Below are 27293 nucleotides of genomic sequence, written 5' to 3' on the forward strand. Positions count from 1 at the left end.
AAATTAAATATTCAGTCAAATTGCTCTCATCAAAATATTGCTGGCAAGAAAGTGTCTGCACCATTACTAAATAAAATAAGTTTAGTTTTCTGTAGCATTTTATTTAGTGAATAGATTTACACATTTGGAACCCAGGGCTCTTTGACTATGCGCAGATTAGGACAGGGTTCTTTATGAAGAGAAAGGAAATTACCTCTGGCTCTTTAGAGTCTACTTTGAATGAAGTCTGCTGCCCCAGGACTACTGAGCATATGGGATCTGAACATTTAGTTTTTGGGTGTCTGATCATCCAGGACTATGAGCAGTATTGGCTGGCTGCTCAGCAGCACTGACTCTGGAGCCAGGAGGCCTGGGAAAACCAGGTAATGGTGTGCTCATTTGCCTGCTATTTACATCTGTCAAATTTTGAGATGCTAACTTTTCAATGGGCACCTTAAAATCAACATTTCTGCAACTTTATTCAGCCACAATCACTGGCCCAGAAATCTGAGAAGCTCAATGAAGGGTGAGGGTAGAGGGCCAGCCAAAGCCCTTTGGTGCCTGAGCAAAGAGCTAGATAGGAGGACTACTTTTATTTGTATCCAAAGCATCACCCAACTAAAAGAATGACCTTGAAATATTTTTCCTTCACCTTTGTCTTGTCCTTAAAATTTTTATATTTTTGTGTATTTTATAATATACAAAGTATATTATATAGAAATACATATTCATAATTAATCAGGAGGTAAATATACGCATATTAGGGTTGAGTGCTTAACTTTTTTGACTCCTAGTGTCATGATAAAAAAAGTTTAGAGATCTCTGATTTATAGGATGAAAATGGCAACAGACAATTTATAGTCATTCCACGTATTGATTTCACTTAACAAATATTGATTGAATGTCTGCTATTTGCCAGGTACAGTTCAGGATGCTTGGAATACGTAAATGAATAAGACAGGCAAAAGCCCTGCCTTCACTCACATTCAAAGGGACATGTGTGCTGTAATAGAAGCCTTTCTAAGTCTGCCAACTGGATAAGGCCTCAAGATGAATTGTTACATTCTTATAGCACTTGCAACATTATATTCAAATAATTGTTTATGCAATGATTTTTTTCTCCCATGCTCTCTCTAGTTGTAAGTTCCTTGAGAGCAAATACCATATCTGTTTGCCAACAAATCTCCAGTGCTGGCACTGTGCCTAGCTCATAGTAGATGCTCAGTGAACATTAGTTGAATGCTGTCTATGCACATGCAAGTGGGCACACATGTTTAAGTGAGTTATTTGTAAAGCTGAGAAAAAAACTCATGGGGGCATTCTCAAGCAGAAACTATTGCTGGGGGCAACAGAAAGTGTAGACAGAGACTTTTTAGTGGGCTGCAGCAAGAGTTTGTCAGGAAGAAGCTTGGATAATCAGAGATGACAGGGGCGACAGATTAAACTTGGACAAAAACAGTTCCTAAAAATCTGTCTGGGTGGGTGTTGTGATCGTTGAAATAAAAATAAGCTTTGGTTAAGGGTGATTAGGATACTAAAATGATCAGTGCTACATAAAACCGGTTTACACTTGAATGAAGCTGAAAAAGAAAGATTAAAATCTCACAAACCAAATTTATAGATTTGGAGGTAAAATTTTATGTACTTGGCGACCATGTGCATTTTCTCTAATAGTATTTGTTGTAATTATAATTTTGTAGTTCTTTGTGTGATTATTGTTTAATGTATTTCCTTATATTAGGACATAATATCTATTATTGTTCTCTCTTCTATTCCCAGGCCCCAGGACAGTGTCTAGAACAGAGGATGGGAACTATGGCCTGCTGCCTATTTTTTTTTTCCTCTTTAGAGATAGGATCTCACTCGCTTACCCAGGCTGGAGTGCAGTGTGCAACCCTGAACTCCTGGGCTCAAGCAATCCTCTTGCCTCAGCCTCCCAAAGCACTGGGATTACAGTCTTGAGCCATAGCAGGTATCCTGCTGTGTATTTCTGTACAGTTCACAAGCTAAGAATGGTTTTTATATTTTTATATGGTTAAAAAAAGAATTAAAAAAGAATAATATTCTATGACATTAAAATGATATGAAATTTAAATTTTAGTGTTCATTAATGATGTACTATTGGAACAAAGCCACACTCATTAATTTACATATTATCTAGGCTGTTTTTATGCTGCAGTGGCAAAGTTAAGTGGTTTTGACAGAGACTTATGATGCCCAAAGCCTAAAATATTTACTATCTGGCTCTTTAAGAAAATGTTTGTACACCTTTGATCTAGAACATTTAGTGTATCCTATAACATTTTTTGAATGAATGTTATGATTAATTAGTATACCTACTATGTGCCAGATATATACATTTTATACATTATCTCATTTAATCACATTAAGGGAAAAGTGCCTTTATTTAACAAGTGAAGAAACTGAGGCATGAAGGGGTTAAATGACCTGTCCATTCTATGAGTGGCAGAGCCAGGGATTGAACCCACATCTAGCTCCAAATTCTGTGCTTTTTTATTTTTACCTATACTATGCTTCTCTGAAATCTAGGTGTTTTTATCTGAGATTTTGAGTGTCCCCTTGGATTCCAATAGAAAGCTGAGAGCTTCATGTTGCTCTCATTACCGCTGAAATATTGTAGTATTATTTAAAAGCAACAACCACATCTTTGTCCTGGCACAAGCTTAGTGCCTGGCATGTCATATATAATTGTGGAAATCTTAAAGGGATTCTCCTGGTAAAAAGCAAGCAAAGAAATAAATAAATCCTTATTAATATCCCTATGATCCAGAGACAGTTTTGAGCAAGGGAAGGAACTAATGGCTTACTCAAACAGTTCCTTGCTGATTCCTAGACATGATGTTTCCTGTGCACGTGTGAGAGGGCCTGTGTTTTAGGGTTCACAGTCCTCTCACATTCCTACATTGCCTGCCTCTTGGTCTGTTTATGAAGGCTTTATCATTTTCACTCTTTGGCGGAGAAATTTACTCGTTTCTGGATTTGAGTGTAGAAGTTTATTCATGTGCTGAAGGAATTTGCAGTTTATTCATCAAGACATTTAAAAATCTCACTTGTTTAAATTAGGGTACTTCTATCTCTTACTTTAGAAAATGACTTTAGCCAAACTTCAGCCCATTGGACTTAATTATCATTGTCCTTTTAAGGCTCAGAATTTCTTAGACCCTCAGGAAATGTAATGTAGCATCCTAAAACAGGAAAAAAATGGAAAGGAGGAAAGAGTTCACCAAATGGAGACACAAGTCCTTTAATAAAATTCTGTTTAGTGCTTATAAAAAATATAATAAAATGAAATTAAAGAAGGCCTTGAAATTAGGATTTTCAGGGGTAGGCAAACTAAGGTCTATGGACAACAGCTTGTTTTTGTAAATAAAATGTCACTGGAGTACAGCTGTGTACCTTTGTTTATGAGTTGCCAGTGGCTGTTTTCAGGCTACAGCCGCAGAGACCTATGGCCCACAAAGAAGCCTAAAATATTTACTACTTGGCCCTTTAGAAAAATGTTTGCAGATCTGTGGAACTAGAGATATAAGAAAAATTAGAAGAACTGGCCTTATTTAATATGGGGAACAAATAAATTTATTCATATTATATAAAAATAATGCAAGGATAAATCTAGTGAGAACTGATTTACTTTCTAGCAAGGTAACAAGGAAGAATTTTCTGGCTCTGGAGTTAAAACATAGAATGCCTTATAAGGCAAGTTTCACAGACTGGTGGTTACATGTGTGGTGCAAAATTTATTCCTTTTTGGCACTCCAAATTCCACTATTAAAGATTCCTTTTGATTAGGGTTATCAGCCACAAATCTACTGTTGAATATAATAATTGATAAAGGAGTAACATACTAAGCCACTAATGGCCTTTAATGGTTTAGCAAGAATTAACTAACCAATTAGAAGGAAAATGAAGGAAATTTTTCTATAGGAGAAGATGAAGGAATGGGGCAGTGAACTGGGAGTCGGGGATGATAAGCTGAGGTCTTAGCTTAATGGAAGTGAATTAGGCTCCCTCCGAGAGGAGACCAAATGAGCTAACAGTAGCCCTGAAAACATAGATGAGCAGCTAGTGAAGGCAAACTGGTTATGGCATAATTTTGGGTCTCGGTGAATGAGTTTTCCTGACTGTATAATTCCATAGACTACAAAAGTAAAGAATCACAAAGTAGACCCTTCATGTATATGTGAGGCAAGACCTGCATAGCGTCACCAGGAACACTGCTTATGAGGTGGATTCTTAAAACCCATCCCAGAACTCCTGGATTAGGATTTTGGGGGTGGAGGCCAGGAATACATCCATTTAACATTTCCCACCCCCAAGAATCTGATGGTCTTTGCAGGCTGGAAAGAACCCTGGGCTTGGAGCCTGAAGGCTTAGTTTTGTGCCCTGACTCAGTTTCTTACTCACTGAAGACCTTGGGCCTTCCTCCTAGAGCAGAGGACCAAATTACATGATGTACATCAATAGGCTTAGAAAAACTGTAAACTGTTACAGTTGATGCTGGCCTTTCTTATGTCACATGTAAAGGGTAACTCTGAAGAGAAACACACTTGACTGACTTCTGAAGCTTGAGATTTTTTCAAGAGGTCAAAATTTTTCCCTCTTCCTCTAGTTTGGCATGATTTACATAAATAATTTCTGATTTTCAAATTCCTTATTCTGCTAATTCTTCACTTTTAGATGTATAGAAATAAGTAATAAGTGCAATTAAGTATTATTACTATTTTCTCCTGCCAAAGAACCTGTGTTTTCTAGCATGGACTCTAAGAGATAGCCTCTTCCACAGTTCCGTCTTTTACTTGGCCTGTTTGCTACCTTCCCAGCTCCCAGCACTTGCTGTTTCCTATGCAGTCTTAAAAGAAACAGGGTCTAGGAAGCACAGTGGAGCCAGCTGTAAACATCCAGAAAACTGCCAGATGTGCTCTGGCGGGTTTCTGCATCCCCTCCCTCCTGCCTTGCCCTTGAGCATGCCAGCCTGGAGAAGAGGATTTAATCCTGCACAGGAAACAGATTCTTCCTCTCAGTGGGAACCCATATTGGCCATGCTGCTGCTAATTCACTTTGGTTGATGTAGCGGGGAGAGTAAAGAATGGTACCTTTTTACCCCCTTTAAAAAAAAAATCAGTAGTAGTAGTGATAACATTACTGGGAAGGGGAGAGCCTCACTAACATATTATTCTTGGGATCACCTTGTAACCACCCTTTTTTGTTTCAGTGTTGCTTTGGATGCTGTTAGACATATGTTGAACCCCCCGAGATGTACCACATACAACATTTACAGTTGCTAAAAGAATGACGTTGCTTGCAAAGGTTCTTGTGACAGTCACTTACTCAGAAGCCACAGGCATTGTGGAAAAAGTCGTTCTGGAAATTAAGATAGTGAAAAAACCACTCCACTGTATAATGATGAACCATGAAACAAACAAAACAAGAGCTGATTACTTAAAGTCCCACAGATTATTTTTGTAATTCACTTTAAGCGTTTTAATAATTAAAATTCTTTATTTCTTGAGGAATTGATTTTTCAATGGTTTGTCAGAAGGCTTCATCCATCGTTATCACTTCTAAAAATATTAAATGGCCGTTGGCTCAGGAAACTCAGCAAATGAAGAGTTTATTACATTGCATCTTTCCATTGTGATGAGATGGTTTCTGTGTCCAGTCTTGAACAGAGCTAAGGACTGTCTTTGAAGCAGCACTGCCCCTGTGTCATTCTTTGGTTCCTTAGCTGTGATTCCAGCCCAGTAATGTTAGATTTGAACTAAAGACCTGACTGGTAGAAAACAAACAAATCAACTCTCTTTTCCTCAAGGGATGTTATTAATAAAGCTCATTACTTATGTTTGCTCAGTAATAGAGATTATTAGTGATAGAAGAAAAGTTTTTCTTCCTTCCCTGTAGGATAAATAGAGATATGGATCTCATTTCCAAGGCCCAATACAGTATTTGGGTTTGCTTTCAATAAAATATCTATGAAGTGTCTTCAGCATGATCCCTATTTAATGGGATTTAGTTGTAAAGCTTAATTCGTATCAGATTTTCTAAATGAGAGATCACTGTCAACTTGTTAATTGAATTCAATAAAATCAAGGTTTCTATAATTAATGTGAACCACTTAATCTTTTAGCTCTTGAATGAATGTAATTTTCTAAATACACATATCTTCATGAAATAGCAATATTTTGAGAAAAATCAATATATTGTGACTTCTTTTTTCAATGACTCTTAATATCAAATGAAATACAACTTGTCCCCCATATCTGTGGGTTCCGTATCCATGGATTTAGGCAACCAGGATCAAAACTGTAGTTAGGACTATAGTGGTTGCATCTGAACTGAGCATGTATAGACCTTTTTTCCTGTCATTATTCTCTCAGCAATATAGTATAGGTATTTACATAGCATTTACATTGTATTAGGTATGATAAGTAATATAGAGATGATTTAAAGTATGGGAGGATATGTATGGATTATATGCAAATACTATGCCATTTTATATAAGGAACTTGAACGTCTGTGAATTTTGGTATCTTCGGGGTAGGGGGGTTCTGGAGCCAATCCCTCATGTATACCTAGGGCTCACTGTATACCCAAATCCTTTAAAAGTCACATAATAAAAGAAAAATAGTAAAAAAATTAGCAAACTACCTCAAAGTGTTAGGATTATGATGTTCAGAACATCATTCCAAATGAAGCATAGTAGTAGTTAAGTGGCATACTACAGTACAAAGAGCAGTGGTTTCAGTGTCAGTAGATAAGGGTTGTAGGCCTTCCTGTACCCCTAACTATAGTAGTCCCCCCTTATTGGTATGGGAGATATGGGAGATATGGGAGATATTGCAGTGGATGCCTGAAACCACAGATAACACTGAGCCCTATATATACTATGTTTTTGCCTATACATAGCTGTGACAAAGTCTAATTTATAATGAGCACAGTAAGAGATGAACAGCTTCTTTTTGGCATATCCATATTGCCAGTGTCACTACCCTTGTGCCTTGGGGCCATTATTACGTAAAATAGGGATTACTTGAACATAAGCACTGTGATACCACAACAGTAGATCTGAAAACCCAGCTTGCTACTAAGTGACTAATGAGCTGGTGGTGTCTACAGCATGGATACTCTGGACAAAGGATGATTCATGTCCCAGGTAGGCGGGATGGCAAGAGATTTCATCACACTACTCTAAACGGCGCACAATTTAAAATGTATTAATTTTTTATTTCTGGAATTTCTCATTTAATGTTTTCAGATCGTGGTTGATCATGGATAATTGAAAACTGTAGACAGTGAAACTCTGGATAAGTGGGAACTACTGTACCTAGGTGGCATTGGGTAAGGCACCAACAAGAAGGGTATTGTTGTTTGTATCTGCAAGATGAGCGTGTTGGACTAGGTGGAATGATTCAGATTTCTTTCACTATTAGAATTCTCTTCCTTCTGTGTTCTGTAATATGGTATCAGAAACTTTTTTATCTTAATTTTTTATTTTAAATAATTTAAAATACTCCTTAAAGTAGATAGAACAGTATAATGAACACCCAGGGACTCATCAAACAATCTCAGCAATCACCCCTCCATGCCAGTCGTGCTCCTTCTACACTTCCATCCACTTACCCTTCTCCTGTATTATTTTCAAACAAATCCCAGACATTAGACTCTCTTTATTACCATGATCCCTCTGTCATCTGTATTATTAGCACCTTGAGGTCTTAACATTTTTATTCAGTTTTTAACAAGCCTCAAATTGCCTCACTGTTTCTGTGCTTTCCATTTTTTAATTGAAATTTTTTGAGATAACTATAGATTCACATTTAGTAATAAGAACTAACAATCCCATCTACCATTTACCCAATATCCCCCAGTGGTAACTTCTTCTAAAACTATAGTATAATATCAGAACCAGGATGTTGACATTAATACAATCCACTGACCTTATTCAGATTTCCCCAGTTTGACTTGCACTCATTGTCTGCATCTCTGTGTGTGTATTTGGTTTTGTACAGTTTTATCACATGTGTAGGCTTACATATCCACCACTATGGTCAAGATACAGAATAGTTCTATCACCACAAAGATATCTCATGCTGCCGTGTTATAACCAGCTCTCTGCCCTCCAGTCCCCCAACACTAATCTGCTGGTTTTCACTTCAAAAGTGTTGTCACTTCAAAAATGTTATATAAGTGGAATCATACAGTATATAACTTTTGGAGATTGACTTTTATCACTTAGCATAATTCCCTGGAGAGTCATCCAGATTGTTGTGTATATCAGTTGTTTGTGTCTTTTTATTTCTAAATAGTGTGGTATGGATGTACCACAGTCTGCTTAACCATGACCTGTTGAAGGACACCTCATTGTTTCAAATTTTGGGCTATTCTGAATAAAGCTGCTATGAACATTCATGCGCAGGTTTTTCAACGCTCTGGGATAAATTGAGTGCAATTGGTAGGTTGTGTGGTAATTATATGTTTACTTGTATGGGAAACTGTCATATGGTTTTCCAGAGAGGCTATACGTACCATTTTATAGTCCAACCAGCAATGTATGATCTAGTTTCTCTGTCTTCACCAACATTTGGTGGTGTCCACTATTTTGTTTATTTTAGCCATTCTGACAGATGTTTAGTGATACCTCATTATAGTTTTAATTTATATTGCCCTGACTGGCTAAGGATATTGAATATCTTCTTTATGTGCTTATTTGCCATTGGAATATCCTCTTTGGTGACATTTTGCATCTCTGCTCCTCCATTTACTTCTTTTTAGTCTTTAGGGTGGTGTGAGATGGCTGGCAAATCACCTATGAAGTTTGTTATAACGTACTTACATAGGAGGAAACAGATCTTCAGACTGAAATAGAAAATGTTGCTTACTAGGGTTCTTAGCTCTGTACTAGAATCTCCAGGAACACAAAAATGAGTAAGAGAAGAACCTTAGTCTTGAAGTTCTAAAACCATCTGGCACTTTTAACTGGAAAAAAAAAGCAGAAAATGTGTAGAAGTCTGAGATTTCCAAATTGCATGACTTCAAGGAATGGTATTTTCATGGTCATCATAAAGGTGACCACAAATGATTGAAAGATCCTAGCAGACACAAACGAAGGATTCAAATTCATCTAATCTGAGTAAAGCATGCAAAAATGTCACTGTACGTAGATGACTGCCCAGAGCAACACTGGGTGACATAGTAGCACATAGTAGCAGTCCTAATTAGAGGACAAGTACCCCTGGCCTTCACAACCCACAAAGGCCCTCAGCTGCCAGTGAGAACAGTGACTGGAGTGAGACTTCTCACAGGATTTTCAAGAAGCTTGTTCTGTCCTCTCCCTCTTATTTCTTGAGCCTCCTAGAGAATATGGATCTATGCCTAATTGATACCAGTTTCACATACCTGATGTCAACCCCAGCACATTCCTGAGTGCTTAATTTGAGTTTGAGTGAAGAAATTTTTTTCCAGAAATTGTATCTTTACTAGCAGCACTGGGTCTCAGACAGTCTATTTCTGCACTTTTCTGTAGAAATCAATGACCCAAATCCTTCGATTCAGTATGCACTTAAGAATTGCACAGTGATCGTCTAAGAAGAGAAATGGCTCAATAGAGAAGATTAGAGAATAAACACAGAGAGAGAGAGAGAGAGAGAGAGAGAGAGAGATATGGTGACGTTTAAAATCAGTGGAAAAAAGATGAACTATTGAAATCATCTAGGAAAATTTCTTACCTCACACTATATACAAAACAAAAATCAGTTGGATTAATGATCTAAATTTTAGTTTAAAAACGTGTGTATATAGTAAAGAAATTTTAACATCTTTATAATTTGTAAGACTGAGGTGAGATACAGCAGGAAGCCTTCTGATGAAGACATGTAACTTAGAAGCTATAAACAGAAAATGTACAGATTTGACTACGTAAAAGTAAAAAACAAACCCCTTTGTGATAAAAAAGTACAAACAGTTGAAAGAAAACAGAGAGAAAGTGTTTTATATATATGTGTGTATATATGTCTATATTTCACATATATCCTTGCACACCTCTATTTTTCTATGGTGCAGACATACATATTTATCTCTAATAGTAAGTTATTGTTTCCAATATACAAACAGTTTATATAATTCAATAAGAAAAATGCAAACAATCAGAAAATAGTGAAGAGTAAAATCAAGCAAATCATGGGAGAATACAAATTACCAATAAACATATGAATAGCTGCTTGCCTTCACTAGCAAGTAACCAAGAAACTAGAAATTAAAACAATAAGAAATTGATACTTAAAAATTCATCAGTAGGCAAAAATTAAAAACAACATTCAGTATTTATTGGACATAGGAAAAGAGCATTCTCATACAATTTTGCTGGGAATATAAATTGATACAGCTTTTTTCTGAGGATGGAATTTCTGAGATTCAGTATCTCTTGAAATTTAAAATGCTCATACCCTTTGATACAGTGATTCCACCCTTAGGAATCTGCACCATAGAAAAAATAGAGGTGTGCAAGGATATATGTGCTGTGATATTCATTGCAGCCTTATTTGTCAGTAGCAGAAAACTATAATCAACCTAAAATATCTAGCAATATGGAAATGTTAAAAAAAAAAACTATGGTGTGGTCATGCAGTGAAATATAGAGAAGGCATTAAAAGGCACTAAATCTATAGCAGCGACTTGGCAGCACGTGGCAGGATGCCCATGAGTGAAAATATCCACTCTAGGATCATATGTATATATAGCAGGATTTAAGCAGGGGCGGGGGTGGGGAGGAGGTGTATATGTGTCTCTGTGTTTGTGTGCCAAAAATCAAAAAGTCTAAAAAAATACACTCTGGCCTGTTAATGATGGTTACAAACCTGAGGTATAGGAGTGCTGGGATGAGGGGAATTTCATTTTTTCTTTTATGTACTTGTGCAATATTTGTAATTTTTGCCACCAAGAGAGAATTATTTTATAATATTAAGAAAGGAAATTATAAATGCTAAGCAACCCAATTATTAACCAAAAAGAAAGAATTTGGTTAAAAGAATTTATGTAATAGAAGGTACAGATACCTATGCCTAATGAAAATTTAAAAACAAAACAAAATACAAAAATCTTTTTCTTGCTTCTGTATTAACTTTCTGTATCTGGCATATTTATTTCCATGATTTCTCTCTGGTTATTTTATTGTGTTTAATTGATGGTATTTACTGGAGTTTAGTGAAAAATATTTTGTAAACATCTCCAGTTGTGATTTATCCATTGTAATATCTCCCCAGTGAACTGACTGTGAGTAGGGAATTACAGAATTATCTGTAAAGGAGATACAGATCTTGAAAGTAGTCTAGGGCTTTGCTTATCTCCACAGGAAACCTTATTTCATATTGATAAAGTGTGAAATCTTTCCTTAGTTATTTCTGATTGTTCATTGTTGTTACTATTTTAATGAGAGGTAGAAATGAGCTAAACCAACCTGCTTCATTCCTTCTAGTACTAATTTAATTTCAAAGGAAATTCTTCAACCCCAATAAATAAGTGAATGTGGATGGAACCAGACTCTGACTCAACATGTCCAATTAATTGCTTCTAAACAGTGATACATTCTTTTAAAGGCCCCTAACAAAAAACAGTAAAAATGATCACGTGAGAAGTGAGATGACTATCATCATCTCTGCTTACAAAACTCTGTTTCCAAAGTTGACATTAATATTTGCTATCTACTCTATTATAAATCAAGATTTATTGTAGAAATATGCCAAAGATAGCACAATAATAAGGAAAACAGAATCATCGCAGGTTTTGAAATATACCTAACAAATTCAACCTCTTGCAAAATAACTTTCTTATTCAAAATGGAACTGGGAATTGTTCAGCACACAATGAATCATCTTTTGGCAAGTACAATAGAATCTTTAGGGACATTTCACAGCCTCTTGTTCAATTGTTAGGATGTTTTTAGCTTTCACAGGTAGGGAAGAAGGTAGCTTGTATAGCCATCATCTTGTTGCTAAAATTGTACAGTAAAGATTTTTCAGGCAATAGATCTTTTTGGATTTTTTTTCCTTTCTTTTTCTTTATACAGAGCTTCTTTGTGTCTCAAAAACAATCTGGAATTACTTAATGCTAATGTTTTCTGGTTTTACTATTTACCCAGGACTCAAATGTTAAACATTAATATGGGAAACTCCCTTTTCCTTGTCTCATAGCCTTATATTTTATTTAACTGTTATTTTGCAAGAAGAAAATCTCCTCTTTTTCTCTCCGTGTTAGTACTTTTCTTATTAACAAACCCATTTTCATTTTGTTTTTGCTTTTTTGCAGGAGGCTTTCGAGCTACCCTCAGATGATTGTGAAGTGATTGAAACTGCAGCAGCGTCCAAAGTGATTAAATATGAGTATCATGTCTTATATTCCTGTAGCTACCAAGTGCCTGTACTTTACTTTAGGGCAAGCTTTTTAGGTAAGACCATGTCTGAAGCTCAAAGTAAATTTATAACATTTACATATAAAGCAAAAAGCATATTCGGAAAATTATTCTCCAGAGGAAAAAAAATAGAGTTAAAAATAAGAAAACTGTGGGTGAGGTAAGGTTTTACCAGTAAATTTTCTCATGCTTCAGAAAGGGTATCAAGACTTTAGCGTGAATGATATCATCCCAGCCTTAAGTCTGATCTTCAGATTCTTGGCCTTTTGCCTGAAGTTGACTAAACCCCCTGGCCCTTTTTCTTTACTTTAAACAAGTAGGAACAACTTAAAGCTACAATGTTTATTTACTTCTAACTTTACAGTAAAAATTTCTTTTAATCTCAGATGATCCCATTAACTCAGAAGCCCCTGTGCTTCCTTCCCCAAAAGCTAATAATTATTTTAAGAAATGTTTATCAATTAGCTTAAGCTGTATTTAAAAATAGCACTGACATTTCCTTCAGCCATGTATACATCTCCAATGCCTTAGCTTCCTGTGATGCTGTTACTCAACTTATTCCCTTGCCAAGAAGGTGGAACACCCTGTCTCCTTGGAGGCCTTAGCTAATAAAGCTTATTTAATCAGCAGCCACATGGCGTCCTCACCCTGCAGCGCAGCCATGACTTCCCGTTTAGAGTCCGCTGCCTAAACCGGGTCAGCATTGGGATGTGCTGCCACCCAGGCCCAGGGACCAAGAGGAGCCTCCTGTTCCGCCAAACCCTTGCCCTGTTTCTCCTTTTGTATCTGGCTTGTCAGCAGCATTATGCATTTTGAACAGTCTTCTAACTTTTTTCTGGATAGCTAAGACATCTGAATTTAGCCAATGATATTTTATTTTTAATTAAAAAGGAGCTTAAGCTGCTTGAATGTGTGTTTGGTAGATTTAATCACTTGCTGCCTTATATTGTTTAATGGTCTCTAATTTTGCAGTGTTGGCAGTTTAACAAGCACTTAGGATTTAAAACACAAGAAGAAATTCTCATAGACTCCCTGGTGAGAAGATTTTAATCTGAGGTGCAGTTCCTAAGAACTGACAATTTGGGGTAAATTTTCAACATGGGACATGGGGAATGGAGGACACTGATAGTTCACTAATTCACAAACTCTTGCTGTGGATTTATCCATATCATTATTAGAAGCCTATAAAACACTCGTTTTATGGTAATTATATTTGGTTTAGAGCCCAGAGGTTAAAGGAAGTTTCTTGTCAGTGAACTGTGCCATACTAAAAAATAGGAGATATATTTGTTTATTCAGGGGGAGGAAAATGTCTTTCTTGGTTCTGGTTTGCAATGGCTCTGCCTTCTAGATTCAGAGACAAGTCGAGGCTGCAGGTAGAGGAAATAGGACATTACTTCTTCAATACTGTACTTTCATATAATTAGTATTCACCATAAGCAGTTAATCACCAGAGAAGAGCTCCCAGAGACAAAACAAGTTGTTTAGCTTGTCAGCATTAGGGAATCAGAGGTGTTGAAACATGACTGCTTCTAGCTGGAAGTGGGTCTTGCCAAGGCCGGCTGATGAGCTCATATGTGTGCATTGCTCTTATGTGCCAACAGCTCCCCTTACAGTACAGCACAGTAATTGTTCCTGCAAGTCCAATTATATTTTAATGACATTGGTGTAGTTTCTGTGATCCTTTCTTCATGATTTTCTATTCTTTTAAAAAAACAGTTAGCATTCTTGGCTTCTATTTGTATACTTTTACAATGCCCTCCATTTATGCCTTATAAAGGTAAACCAAAACAAGTCATTTATTTTTATGTAGAAGCATTCACCCCCCACCACCACTGCTTTGTGTTGTATAGAGTGGGTATCAGGAATTTAAAATTTTATTTTGGCCCAGAATTCGTTTAGTGCTTGTTCAGGTACCTTAAAATATCAAATTTAATTTTTGTGCAGCATACTGAATGCTTTCTGATGGAGAAACATGAAGAATGGTTCTTTCTGTCCTTTATCATATTCTAATAATTTATTTTTTCTTTCCACCTAACTTAACCTCATGGATATTTTTTAAATGTATCAACCTTTACTCTGGAGTCACAATTTTTCATTTATTCCCCTCAGTCTTTTTTATTCTCCTTACCTTTTCCTGTGATATCTGATTACTCTGACCCTTCATCTGTTTGTTAAACAAATCTCTGTCAGTGTGGTGAAAGGATTCCTAATGTCTTCCTCTTATTCCAGGCCCAGATTTTTCTTTGTCTCATTCTAAGAGAGTTCCGACCTAGAAAGAGGATGACTGTAAAATTTCTTGCCCAGGGGTCTTTTTTTTTTTGTTGCTTCAAAAATAGTTCACTTAGCCTTGTTTTTGACAGATATTTATAATTTCTTTTGCATTTGATTGTTAGTAAAAATTAATTTCTCTGCTTTGCTCTAAATTTTCTCCCTGTACCTATTTTTTTAAGGAAAAGCAAAACAAGTAATAAATAGTTTCCATTTAAATTTACATTACCCTTTCTTGTATCAGCTTGCTTCAATTTCAGAAGAAATCTTTACTGTTTCTCAAAATGCAAATCCCTTAGACTTTGAGTTCCTTTTCTTTATATGGTCCAGTTTCTACCAGGCCAATTACTAGTAGCCCAAGACTCAGTTAACATACCATCTATTCTTGTCACTCTCATGTCATGTCATGTCATATCATATCATATATTCTATTATATCACAACTTGCACTATAGCAGAAATATTTGTTTATATCTATAAAATGATATGCTGGAACATAGAGCTTCAAGATAAAAACAAGACTGAAGGAAATTAATATTGAGTGCCTACAAAGTGAGAAGCTTTATTTATGGCTTTGTGTGTATACATGTATAAGATATATGTATATATGTATGGCTTATTCAACTGTGGCACAGCATCAAGTATTTAAGTGAAATGATAATGAAGAATTTCTAGCCATTTAAAAAATATAGCCCAAGAATGGAAACATTGTGATGGTGCCTACTTCAACTGCTATGCCAGGTTTTGAAGGCGGAAGTAATTCTGTTGTCTCCAGGAGACCTAGGACCCAAACCATCTGTGTATCTTTACTCTTTAGTCTGATAATTTTCAGAGACTATAGGAGTAGTGGACTTAGAAAAATAGAACATCCTGAGGACTCAAAAGTGAGTATCCAAACTAGCTGAAGCAGCTGTTCCACTTCTATAAACACGTATTTTTATTTAATCCTTGAAGGCAGTCAGCCAAGTTGAGACAGCATTCTGCTTCTGCCTCTCATTTCTACTACTTCGGTGTACAGGAGCTTAGTTACCAAGTAGGCAATGTGGATTTAAGAGAAGAAATAAGCCCTTCCATCCCAATGTTCTGTTTTTCTCTAACTACTTCTGTCATTGTAGGTTTGGGAGAGGTGGTGGGACACAGTTAATACCATTTATCACTCAGCAGAGGGTGAGACATAATTGTACATCTGTTGAATAATAATAAATAGCCTACATTGGAATAGTGCCTTGTAGTTTAGTAAATCCACTCCCACAAAGCGTTGACATCTTCAAGTGCATGCTGGTTTTTTGTTTGTTTGTTTGTTTTCTTTTTCTTTTCCCCACTGTTTTTGAAGTATACCATATTAAAGAACTTTTTGTATCATGCCAAAGCCTTCTGTCCACTCCCTATCATTCTTATTCCCTGACCTTTTTATTTCTCATTTTCCCTTTTGAGGGCTCAACTTTGATCAAAGCTAGTGGCAAATGTTTCAAAGGTGGTAAAACCCTTAGGCACATACATGATGGCCTTTGCCTTACCAGAGGCCTTGGCTTAAATATTTTCTTCTTACAGTTAGCTAGAAATGTCTATATTTATTGCATCTTGAATTCTGATTCATCTCTTTCTTTTCCTTTGTTCTCAATCTCTATTGAAAAATGGACCAAGTGGCTCTTCTTATTTTCAAAACATTTAATTCTTTGGATGACATATGGGTTCTTCTTGGGAGCTGTTTTGACATATTTCTTTAATTAGTCAGCAGGGCTGCATTTGAATAGAGGAGGAATCATTTCCTCCATTCAGCAAAGGAATGGCTGTCCTTTATGGAGACCATTCTATTATTGGCCCAGGAAATAAGGGTATAGAATTTAAAATGTAGCCTAAATATTTCATGTGAAAGATTTGTCCACTTGTTGTAGGCCTGAAGGATGCTCATGGAGAAATGGGGCAAAATAAATAATCAAAGAATAGTTCCTTCTCAAAGGCAGCATGAACCAAACTAAGATAAAGGCCAGGATAAAGAAAGAATAATGGAAAGTTTGGAATTAAAGCAGCATATAAATCATCAAGCAGGAAAAGGATTGTCCATGGTTTGCAACAAGAGGAAGTCTATGGAGTGCATAGAGGAGAATGACAGCAAAACAGGAAAGATAGGGGTTGGAGGAAGCTGAAGAGTAAAAGTAGAATAGCCATAGTTCTGTCCAACAGCTTATAGAGGACAGCCACAGGTTGGGTTTCTTGAAGAGGTTAGGAAAAGCACTGTAGAATGGGAGGACAGGGAGTGCCAAGCTTTGGGGGCTGGAGAGAGCCCACCGCATTTGGGGAACAGTGAAGGACCAGTTTGGAGTAGGGGCTCACTTAGGATGAATTATGGAAGAAATAGTTGAAAAGATATGTTGAGGTCAAATTATGGAAGAGATAATGGATAGGAAGGGGTTGGAAGGTATAAAGAAAAAGTGAAAGAGTTTGAGCAGATGTGAATGAGACCAGAGGAAGGAGTTCCTAGAAACTGTGCCTGAGTAAAACAGAAAGAAAAGGAATTGAAGGGTGAGAATGAAATTTGAAAAAAAAAAAAAAAAAAGGAATTTGGCTTTTTCATTGTTTTTGTTATTAATTTTATAACAATTTAAACACAATAACCTCTTAGAGAAAATGAGTTGGGAAGAACATATTTTCAGGGAAAAAAGTATTATTGCAAGTACAGTAAGAGTTAAGGTTAAGGTAGCTTGTTGAATAGGAAGAAAAATAGTGGATTAGAGAAGTATTTAAAGACTGGGCAAAAATGACTCTAGTTAATTACTACAGTGAGCAGCAAATAGAAATTTAATTTAGGGTCTTATTTGATTGTAAAGAATCTTTAAGAAAGTTCATATATTTATATTTATGTTACATATATGTTTATGTAGACAGTAAATCTAGCCAAGGTCATGATAATGAACCATAATATGAATTTTGGTGAATTAAAAAGAGATTCTAGAGACTGAAATGAATTTGAAGAGCAAACAGTGAAAGTTATTTTTAAAAATAATGAAAAATTATTTAATACAAATATATTTAAACTGAATAGTCCAAATAATAGAGGAAATCTAGTGAGAATTATTTGTTGAACCATGTAAATATTTGAAACATTATGGGGAATTAGGATATAAGTCACATGCTGGGTTAGAACATATGATAGCAATAGAATCTCATTGAAAAATCAAGCCCTGTTTTGAAAAATGTACTGAAGGACAGGTGCTAAAGAAATGGGAAGTAAAACTGCAGAGACAGCTAATTAGCCAAAATGTTTATTCTAAGCAGAGTATTGCTTAGCCACATATACAAAAGGCAAGAGATTTTAGATGGACCCAGAGGCTTGGGAGAGAAAATAGCAAGGTAAGTACATTAATTTTGCTAACCTGTAAGAGATTGTATTTTAGCTTTCTTAGGTGAATGTTTGTGCCATATGGAAAAAACTTATCTTTGCTTACTATTGGCAAAATGAGCCCTGTTTGAAATACCTATTAAAGTATACATAAGTGCCTACTGTGTGCACAACACAAATCTCATTAGCCTCTCTTTAAAATATGCTGAAACAAATCACTGCCTAACTTGTAACTCATGTATTGTTTCTCTGTTCCTTCAAAGTCATCAAAGCAGTGTTCAAGTCTATATGTTAGGTGCTGTTTTGAGAAGGCAGAGACTGCATTCCATGAGGAGAGCAGGTTGAATGGTGGAAGAAGGGTATTCAAAGTTCTGGTATAGAGTAATATAGTAGTAATAGTCCATAACGTGGGGATAATGTTTGAGGAAAGCCAGGAGTACAAATTGCTGAGTATTAATCTCAAGAGTTTGGAATCAAAACCTCAGAATACTTTGGATAGGATTGAAAATAGCGTGTCGGCAAGGTGCGGTGGCTCACGCCTGTAATCCCAACACTTTTGGAGGCCAAGGCGGGCGGATCACCTGAGGTCAAGAGTTCGAGACTAGCCTGGCTAACATGGTGAAACCCCATATCTACCAAAAATAAAATAGAATTAGCTGGGCGTGGTAGCACATGCCTGTAATCCCAGCTACTCGGGAGGCTGAGGTGGAAAATGGCTTGAACCCAGGAGGCGGAGGTTGCAGTGAGCCGAGATCACACCACTGCAGTGACAGAGCGAGACTCTTGTCTTAGGGGAAAAAAAGAAAATAGAGTGTCATCTGCTTTAGAACCAGGAGACCTCAGGCTGTAGATATCCAGCTGGTAGTATGGTTCTCAGATTTCTGGATCAATAGTGGTATCACAGGGCTGATGTCTGAGGTATCTTGTGGACCCAATGTTGCTTCCCTTGGGACCATTTTCTTATTCAGAGGTTCATCAAAATGGTCTTATATGTACTTCTAATAGGTTAAGTGATTCACTTAATTTAAATGGAAGGGTATAACATCACTTGCATTATTCCATGTTTCTTTTTATTTTAATTATTATTATACTTTAAGTTCTAGGGTACATGTGCATAACGTGCAGGTTTGTTACATATGTATACTTGTGCCATGTTGGTGTGCTGCACTATGCCACGTTTCTTAACACTGTGTGTGGACAGTTTAAGATGATTCACAATTGCTTCTTTTTGTGCTGTTGGGCATATGTTCATAAAAATAGATTGTAACACACATAAACTTTCTCATGTAATTAAAAACCATGTTAACATTTATTGTTTCTATTCAAGATTGCTAGACAAATATATAGCATTTTAAGCTAATAATTTTGAAAATATGTATTAAGCAAGACTTTTAAACCATATATTTTTGCTATATTAGATGTGTATCCCTGGTTGCAAATAATTTGATAAGCAGGAAAAGGCTTGTTGAAGGGTAGGTCATAGAGTCAACTGAAGGTGGTAGAATGACAAGGCAAGGGAATATCTGCCTCCCTTTAGCTTTAGTGGTAGAAACGGGGCTCTGCTTCCTACTTATTTTGGAATTTATCTCTCAAATTCGTAGTGTGTTTGGGTACTGAGAAATCACATATCTGCTATAGCTGCATCTGCTTAATGCTATGGATTTATTGAGTATGAGGGTTTTTAAAAGTATAAATGTAAATCATTTAATCAATTTTATTATGATCATTCAGCCATTCTTAGAATGTGCTAATTACTCTAGAAATAATGTTGAACTTTCATCTGTTCATTCATTTGAAAATATTTATACATAAGGCATGAATATGTTTCTGAAATGCTGAGATAAATAAAGGAAATTGAGATGGATAATACCATCGAGGAGCTTACAGTCTAGTGAGGGAAACAAGATAGGTCTGAAATTCACTATAACAAGTAGAATATGTTAAGGACCATAAGAGAGGTAAAAGGCACCAGGGCTTGGGATTACCTTGAGCTGTGTTGATCAAGAGAGGCCTTGGCTGGACGTGGGATTTGTCCATGAGTGATAGGGGAAAGGGTGAGCCAGGCTTGGGAAGAAAACCATGAAAGGAAAAATTCCATGTACTCATAGGTTAGGCAGTGTTGATGGGGACCACTAGTAATAGTAGCAACAAGAACAATACAACTAATATGCATGTATAACTTTACACTTTACAAAGAACTCCTGTCCACAGAAACACATATAATGTAGTGGTGAAAACTGCATGGTCTAGAGTCAGAAAACTTTGGTTCTGATTCGTAGCTCTGCTGCTGACTAACCTTATGACCTTGGGCAAGTTATTTACTTTGCCATTTCCTTTCTTTCATCACCTGAAAAAAAAATTGAGTTAGCAATAATACTGATTTCAGAGTTTTGAGGATTCTGAGCTTATATTGGAAATGGGGCTTGACACTTAGGGCCTTTCAGTCATGCTAGCCAAATTATATATCTAGATCTTCACACTAAAATTAGATGGTAGGAACTGTTATTATGCTCATGTGAAGACAAAAACTGCTCAGAGGGGTTAAATTATTTATTCAAGGGTACATAGAAAACTATAGAGCTGGGACTTAAACTGAAAACTTAAGCCCATTTTCACTGCATGACACTTTCATTCAAATAACTGAAATTTAAGAACCATATAGGTAAATTAATTCATTGATGTTATATGCAAGCAAAAGGAAGTTGCCATAGTTCATATTTTTGGAATTTCATTTAGATTTCTTGAGATCGATAAAGATACAACGTCCTAAAATGCTTAAAGGAATAAATAAAAGTTACAGAATTAGCCATTATAGTAGCTGATATGAATGTACATGAACAATTGCACTCATTTCATATCACAATATAATTTTCTCACTGAAGCAAAAATGAATTTTCTCCTTTGATGGAGCTTCATCTCTGCCTTACTGTGGAGTATGACATGAATTTTTATATCTTTCAAAGCTCTGATGAAGACAATATATTGAATAATGACATCTTTCGTTGTGAAACATCCACTCTTTCCTTTTTATTTCTAAATGTGGCCACATTCAGAACATTATTCTTAAACTTACTCTGAATTATTTATACTCTCTCTAGTCTTCATTTTAGGAGTTAAAAAATTTTGGTGAAACCATGCACAATAAGGATAAAAGTGACTCCAGCATGCTTGCACTAGAGTTAGATAGTGCTGGTGAAATATCTCATGCTGTTATTGGCTTCATGAAAACTAATAGCCCTGAGAAATTTAATTTAGAAAGCTGCACATTTTGAGTAATATATAGATTACTTGACATGTGGGTTATTATTCAATTGAGAGATTTTATATGAAAATGTTAAATGCTACTGGCAGTTGCTAAAGATTGTACTTTTTAATTATTCTATTTTTCACCTAATGTCTCTTCTTCTTTTGTCATTGACATTTTAGATTACTGACAGGACATTCCGTTAGCTTAAATGTGTATTATCACTCCAAGTGATATAGGCACATAGTAGGCACTCACTAAACACTTGTTATATAAATGATCTCAGTTTACCATGCTCACTATGTAGGTTACTACTGAAATTATTTTGGCTTCTACTTCTTTTTCAAGTATTCAAGGGATTTTACTGAGCTACTCAGCCTCAGTGTGATTAATGAAATTTCTAAGCATGTTAAAATTGGTGCGATCAAGTATCTTGGATCTGAAACGAAGGGGTTGTTGATTGAGTAAGCTTATGTCTCCTCTGACTGAGGCCAGATGCAAAAAAATAGACTCTCTTAACATGGGTTAAAGTTTCTGATTGAAGATACTCTGAATTGAACATGCAGGCACATAATAATGTGTTTTATGTACTTAACCAATTATTTATGTCCATATTTTAAGTCTCGAGTCTTCAGTTTTCATAAATAAGTGGATATGTACAATATTCTTCAGGTTTCGCTTTGTTTATATGATGTAGTTCTTTATACATATAGAAATATCCTAGTTTAATTGTTTCAGTGGGATTTCTCAAGTATCCATTTTGCTTTAGAAATAGAGCCACAATCGTATTTGAAAGCATTTTAGATATCAATAATGTATGCCAGGATTTTGAACATATTGCTTATCAAGTTAGATCTTTTTGTTTTTGTATGAAATATCTCAGAAACTAACTTTTGTATGTCTTTGATGATGAAGGTGTAAACTGTGATTAGGCAAACCAGTGATGAAGGCTTAGGGAACAGAAACCGCATCATACCTCATTAGGTCATTGTTGTCATAGAGACAAAGCTATATTTACCCAGACCTTTTACAGTGTAAGTGGTCAGCAGAAACTGGAGAGATTTGCAGAGATACAGAGGAAAAGCAAAATTATATACTTTTGCCAACCATACTCTGATTACTCAACGTATTTTGGGAACTGCTGGTTTTGAAACTTCTTCCAGTCTTTCTGGCTAAAAGTTGGAAGATGGTTGCCCATTAAAGGTGAATTTGTTTGCAGACAACAAAATCATTTGGAACTAAATATATGGAATAAAATAAGTATAATTTTTTCCTTTGATTTAAACCTATTTGGGACTAGTAAGTAATTAGTTACTTGTCTGGTTCTGAAGGCAGTTCAAAAGTTCAAAGGCAGTTCCATTGACAGAATTACAGCATTGTTGGAATAAATATTGGCTGAATTTGCTGAATAGTAAGGTAACCTTCCTAGGTGACTATTTTGAGGAACAGTGGTCTTTTGAATATTTAAGACTTGATATGCTTGTTTTAAATACATGTAGTCCCACCAGGCCTAGCATGCCACCAGCAGGGGGTGCCAAACACAGAACTTCGAGAGGTGCTAAAGAGACTTTGCAGTGGCCCTTGAGATAGCCATTATGGGCCTAGAAGAGGCAGATATTTTAACAATGGTATTACAATTACTTGTTGACCTTCCTCAGTTTTTTTAAGGGGGTTAGATTTTGGAAGTTGGAGACCATGGTTTGGAGAGGGTATTCATGGAGGTCACGACTAAGCCATCTCAAGCAGTTGCATCATTGTGGTTGTATAACAGACTTGCGCTGTTATGTTACCAATTTTTCCATCGCTTTCCTCATTTGAAGAGTCTGCTTTTCAAACAAAGCTCTGGTTACAACAATCAGAAGAGCACTCAAGTTGGTTTAGAAAGTGGGGGTGAGAAGAAAATAGCGCTTTTTCTGAAGAAAAAGAAATAAAGCTTTGCCAGGCCTCATTGGGATTGCAGCTAAAGGACTCCACTGAGGTAAATACTTTCCTGGCCTCTTGTCTCTGCCTTCCCTATATAGCCACATTTTTGTAAAGACGGAGCCTCACTTTGTTGCCCAGGCTGCTCTCAAACTTCTGGCTTTAAGCAATCCTCCCACCTGGGCCTTCCAAAGTGCTGAGATTACAGGCGTGAGCCACTGTTGCCCATCTGTTTTTGTTATTGTTTTTTTTTAAGATGATGAAAATGTTCTGAAATTAATTGAGGTGATGATTGCACAACTCTATGAATATAATTGAATTGTATACTTAACATGGGTGAATTGTATGTATGTGAATTATATCTTGATAAAGTTGGCCGGGCGCGGTGGCTCAAGCCTGTAATCCCAGCACTTTGGGAGGCTGAGACGGGCGAATCATGAGGTCAGGAGATCGAGACCATCCTGGCTAACACGGTGAAACCCCGTCTCTACTAAAAAATACAAAAAAACCTAGCCGGGCATGGTGGCGGGTGCCTGTAGTCCCAGCTACTCAGGAGGCTGAGGCAGGAGAATGGCGTGAACCCGGGAGGCGGAGCTTGCAGTGAGCTGAGATCCCGCCACTGCACTCCAGCCTGGGCGACAGAGCAAGACTCCGTCTCAAAAAAAAAATTAAAAATAAATAAATAAATAAATAAATAGATAAAGTTATGTGTGTTTTTTTTCAGTCATTGTCTGTAAGTGATGAATGTTAGTGATATTCATGTGGTGCTAGTGATCCCCTACCCAGCCCTGGTGGTCTTTCCACTGGTTGGTGCCTCTCCCTGGAACACTATGCCTCCCATTTTTTGCACACAGTTACTTTCTCACTGACGTCTAAAATTGCAAATCCACCTTTGGCTGGCACTTCTTAGCCTGCTCTACTTTTCCTTTTCACCATAGTATGTATCACCTCCTAAGATAATATACAGTTTACTTGTTTATTGTGTTTATTGTTTATTATCTCTCTCTCTCTCACACACACACACACACACACACCCCAAGGCAGAATGTAACCTCCATGAAAACAAGGATGATTGTTTTGCTCACTGATGTATCGCAAAGGCTTGGCACAGATGCCTGGCATATATAGTAGGTGCCCAATTATATAAAACACCTACTTCTAAAATTAACTTGTATCCAAACCATTTACTCTGTACTTACATTGTTGCCTGAAATACTTTAAGGAATAAAATTAAAATCATTACTGATTACCAGATATGAAGATACGAAACCCAGCATTCTTCTCTAGGCCTGTAAACCTTTATGTTAGTGGAAATAAAGTTAAGGAAGGCATTTTTTCATCATTTATCATTTATATTTATAAAGCACTTTATAAATACAAATATTTATAAAGCATTTGCAAGCCTCGGCCCTCAGAGGCAGCGTGGACCAGCAGGAAGAGCACTGGTGAGTCCTGAGATCTGGATTCAGACTTCAGTTCAGTCATGAATCGGCTGCATACTTTTGGCAGATACATATTTCCTAAGACCTTGGCTGCCCTATTTATAAAATTAGTGGTTATACTAGCTCTAACATTTTATTATCCTACTACAGGTATTTGATTTCTTCTAACTTTGACATGTAAAAATTATTTTAAAAGCATATCATTCTATAATTTGATTAGTTTACTATTTGACACTAAAGTACTTAAGATCTTATTTGCCTCTTCCCACACCAATACACACACATGCGTGCGTGCACACAGACACACACACACACATATGCATGCATGGCATGTGCATATTTTGAAGGTGCATAGTGCTTAAGAGCAGAGTTTGGCCCTACTCTGTAAATGTGTTCAGAAAACAATATTTAACACAGATACTGAAGGCAGCTTGTTTTTAACTTGTAGCTAAACATGACATTCAAATGTTAATTGGATGAATAAATCTTGTTCATTTTACAGACATGGAAATGTCAATGGAATAAAACTATTTATCACAAGATAATGGTCTCCCGCCGCCAGATAAATGCCAAGATGAAGATACTTATTGAAAATGTATCAAAATATTCTATTGCTATTTATTGAAAATAAAGGTTGAGGAAAAGTTAAAGTTCTTAGGTCAAACATGAGAAATGTCCTGCTTATGATGTCAGTTTAGTACTATATCAAAGATGATATGCATCGTATAGCAACATGGGAAAATTCTAAGAATAACAGTCTAGAAATGAATCTTTTAGGTTTGAGAATTACTAGAATGATTGTGTGAGGGCTGGGAGGAGATTCCTAATATTTATTGAGCTCTTATTATGTACCTAACACAGTCCTGGGTGCATTCACTAATGTAAGCCTCAAAAGAACAATACTCAGAAAGGATCATTTTTCTCATTTTGCAGGTAAAGTTAAAAGCAAAATAATTTGCACTCACATAGAGAGTAAGTGCCAACACCAGGATTTAAACTTAGTCCACTTTCCAAATCTAGTGTTTTTTCCCCCAACACCATACATTTCTAAACTTATACTAGAAAGTCTTAATACAGTGATTTTTGGAGCTCTTGAGTAGATTATTTCCATTATGCTTTGTTGCCTTTGATGACCAAATACTTCTTTGGTCTAAATATTCAGCATATTGCTATGTGAAATATCTTTAAGTGATATCCTCCATTAGCCCAAAAGAGCACACCCCTGAGTCTTGAGGGCCTTATAGCTCTGAATGGAGCAAGTTATACCGGATTCTAGCGTTAAGATACTTTCTTTCCAGCAGTGTATGGTTTGAAATCTTTAGGTGACTTCTTCTTTCTGCTTTCTTTTCAGAACTTAGATACCTATTTTTCCACTTTACTTACCTTGTGTATAATGTAAGTGCCATATTGGTCTTTGTAAAATACATCGTTTGGGTGGATACAGATGGATAATTGAAACAAAGAAAAAGAGCATTATTGTTCAATAAAGCTTTTACTGCCCTATTCATGCCAACCCTGTTCTACTGTCCCTTCCCACCCCAAGAGTCCCTTTCTCTGCCTGCCATGTACACCAAGTATTAATATCTCTCTTCCTTAAACCATCAGTGAGCTTCAGTCTTCTTCAGGCAGAGACCACTCTACTATAATATACTTGTCACAGTTTCCTCAGTAGATGATAGGCTCTTGTTAGGAGAAATTGTGTGTTTTTCTTATCTCTATTCTCCATGGTACCTGATGGAGTGATTTGGACATTATAGATACTCCATGAGAATGTGAAAGATGCATGGGTATGGCTTCTTTGTTTTAAGGACTAGAGGAAGTAGGAAGGATTCAAAGTATTCATAGTGCACCTTTGTGAATATGGGAATCTGTTTGTCTGTTCCTTTGCCTATGCTTGTATCTGTCAGTTCTCTCTAAAACACATTTGGATTTTATTTATTTTGTAAAATTCCTAGAGGCAATGAATGGGCAGATAATTTAAATGCTAGATGGATACAAAGCTGAGATGCTTGAATGTTTAAATTTCCCTCAGGAAGAAAATAGTAATTCATATAGCACTCTCTTGATATATAAATAGCATGTGCACTGAAGATCTTTCTAAAAGTCATGATATTCTTCCAAGAGTTTCAGATTGACACCAAGAACCATTGTGTCACATGAATTACTAACTCAATCTTTACCATGCACTTTCACAGATGGGAGACCTTTAACTCTGAAGGACATATGGGAAGGAGTTCATGAGTGCTATAAGACGCGACTGCTACAGGGACCATGGGACACTATTACACAACAGGTCGGAGAGTATTGTCATTTTATTGTATGCATTTTATTGTATTCTTTCCCTCTGCTCATCTTTTCTTCTAGTTCCCTCTCCCCAACTCTTTTCCCTATTTCACTCCTCTATATCTTTACATATTTCACCTCAAAGACAGTTTCTTTAAAAACACCTTCCCAGACCCAGTCTTGGTTTAGCCACCCTATTATAAGCTCTCAGAGTGTCCTATAATTATCCTTTAGGATGCTTATTCCAATGTTAAATGGCATATTAGGATGATTAAAAAAAATTGATGTCTGTTTTTTTCCACTATACAGATCCTCCTTGACTTACAATGGGTATACATCCTGATAAACCCATTGTAAGTTGAAAATATCTTAAGTAGAAAATGCATTTAATACA

General features: G+C 36.3%; 1 protein-coding gene across 3 annotated transcripts in view; it reads left to right on the forward strand.

Annotated features, from left to right (window-relative positions):
• ATG10 (autophagy related 10) overlaps positions 1–27293 on the forward strand; it is a 292922-nt gene that overhangs the window by 181797 nt on the left and 83832 nt on the right. For all 3 annotated transcript variants that reach the window (XR_001002005.1, XM_011944213.1, XM_011944214.1), the window contains 2 exons: positions 12298–12436; positions 26812–26909. Coding sequence is in view for 2 of the 3 variants with exons in the window: in XM_011944213.1 (XP_011799603.1) it covers positions 12298–12436; positions 26812–26909 (237 nt within the window). In the remaining variant the exon portion in view is untranslated. The remainder of the gene's footprint in view (positions 1–12297; positions 12437–26811; positions 26910–27293) is intronic.

Source organism: Colobus angolensis, unplaced genomic scaffold (assembly GCF_000951035.1).
Source record: "Colobus angolensis palliatus isolate OR3802 unplaced genomic scaffold, Cang.pa_1.0 Scaffold23, whole genome shotgun sequence".
Lineage (NCBI taxonomy): Eukaryota > Metazoa > Chordata > Mammalia > Primates > Cercopithecidae > Colobus > Colobus angolensis.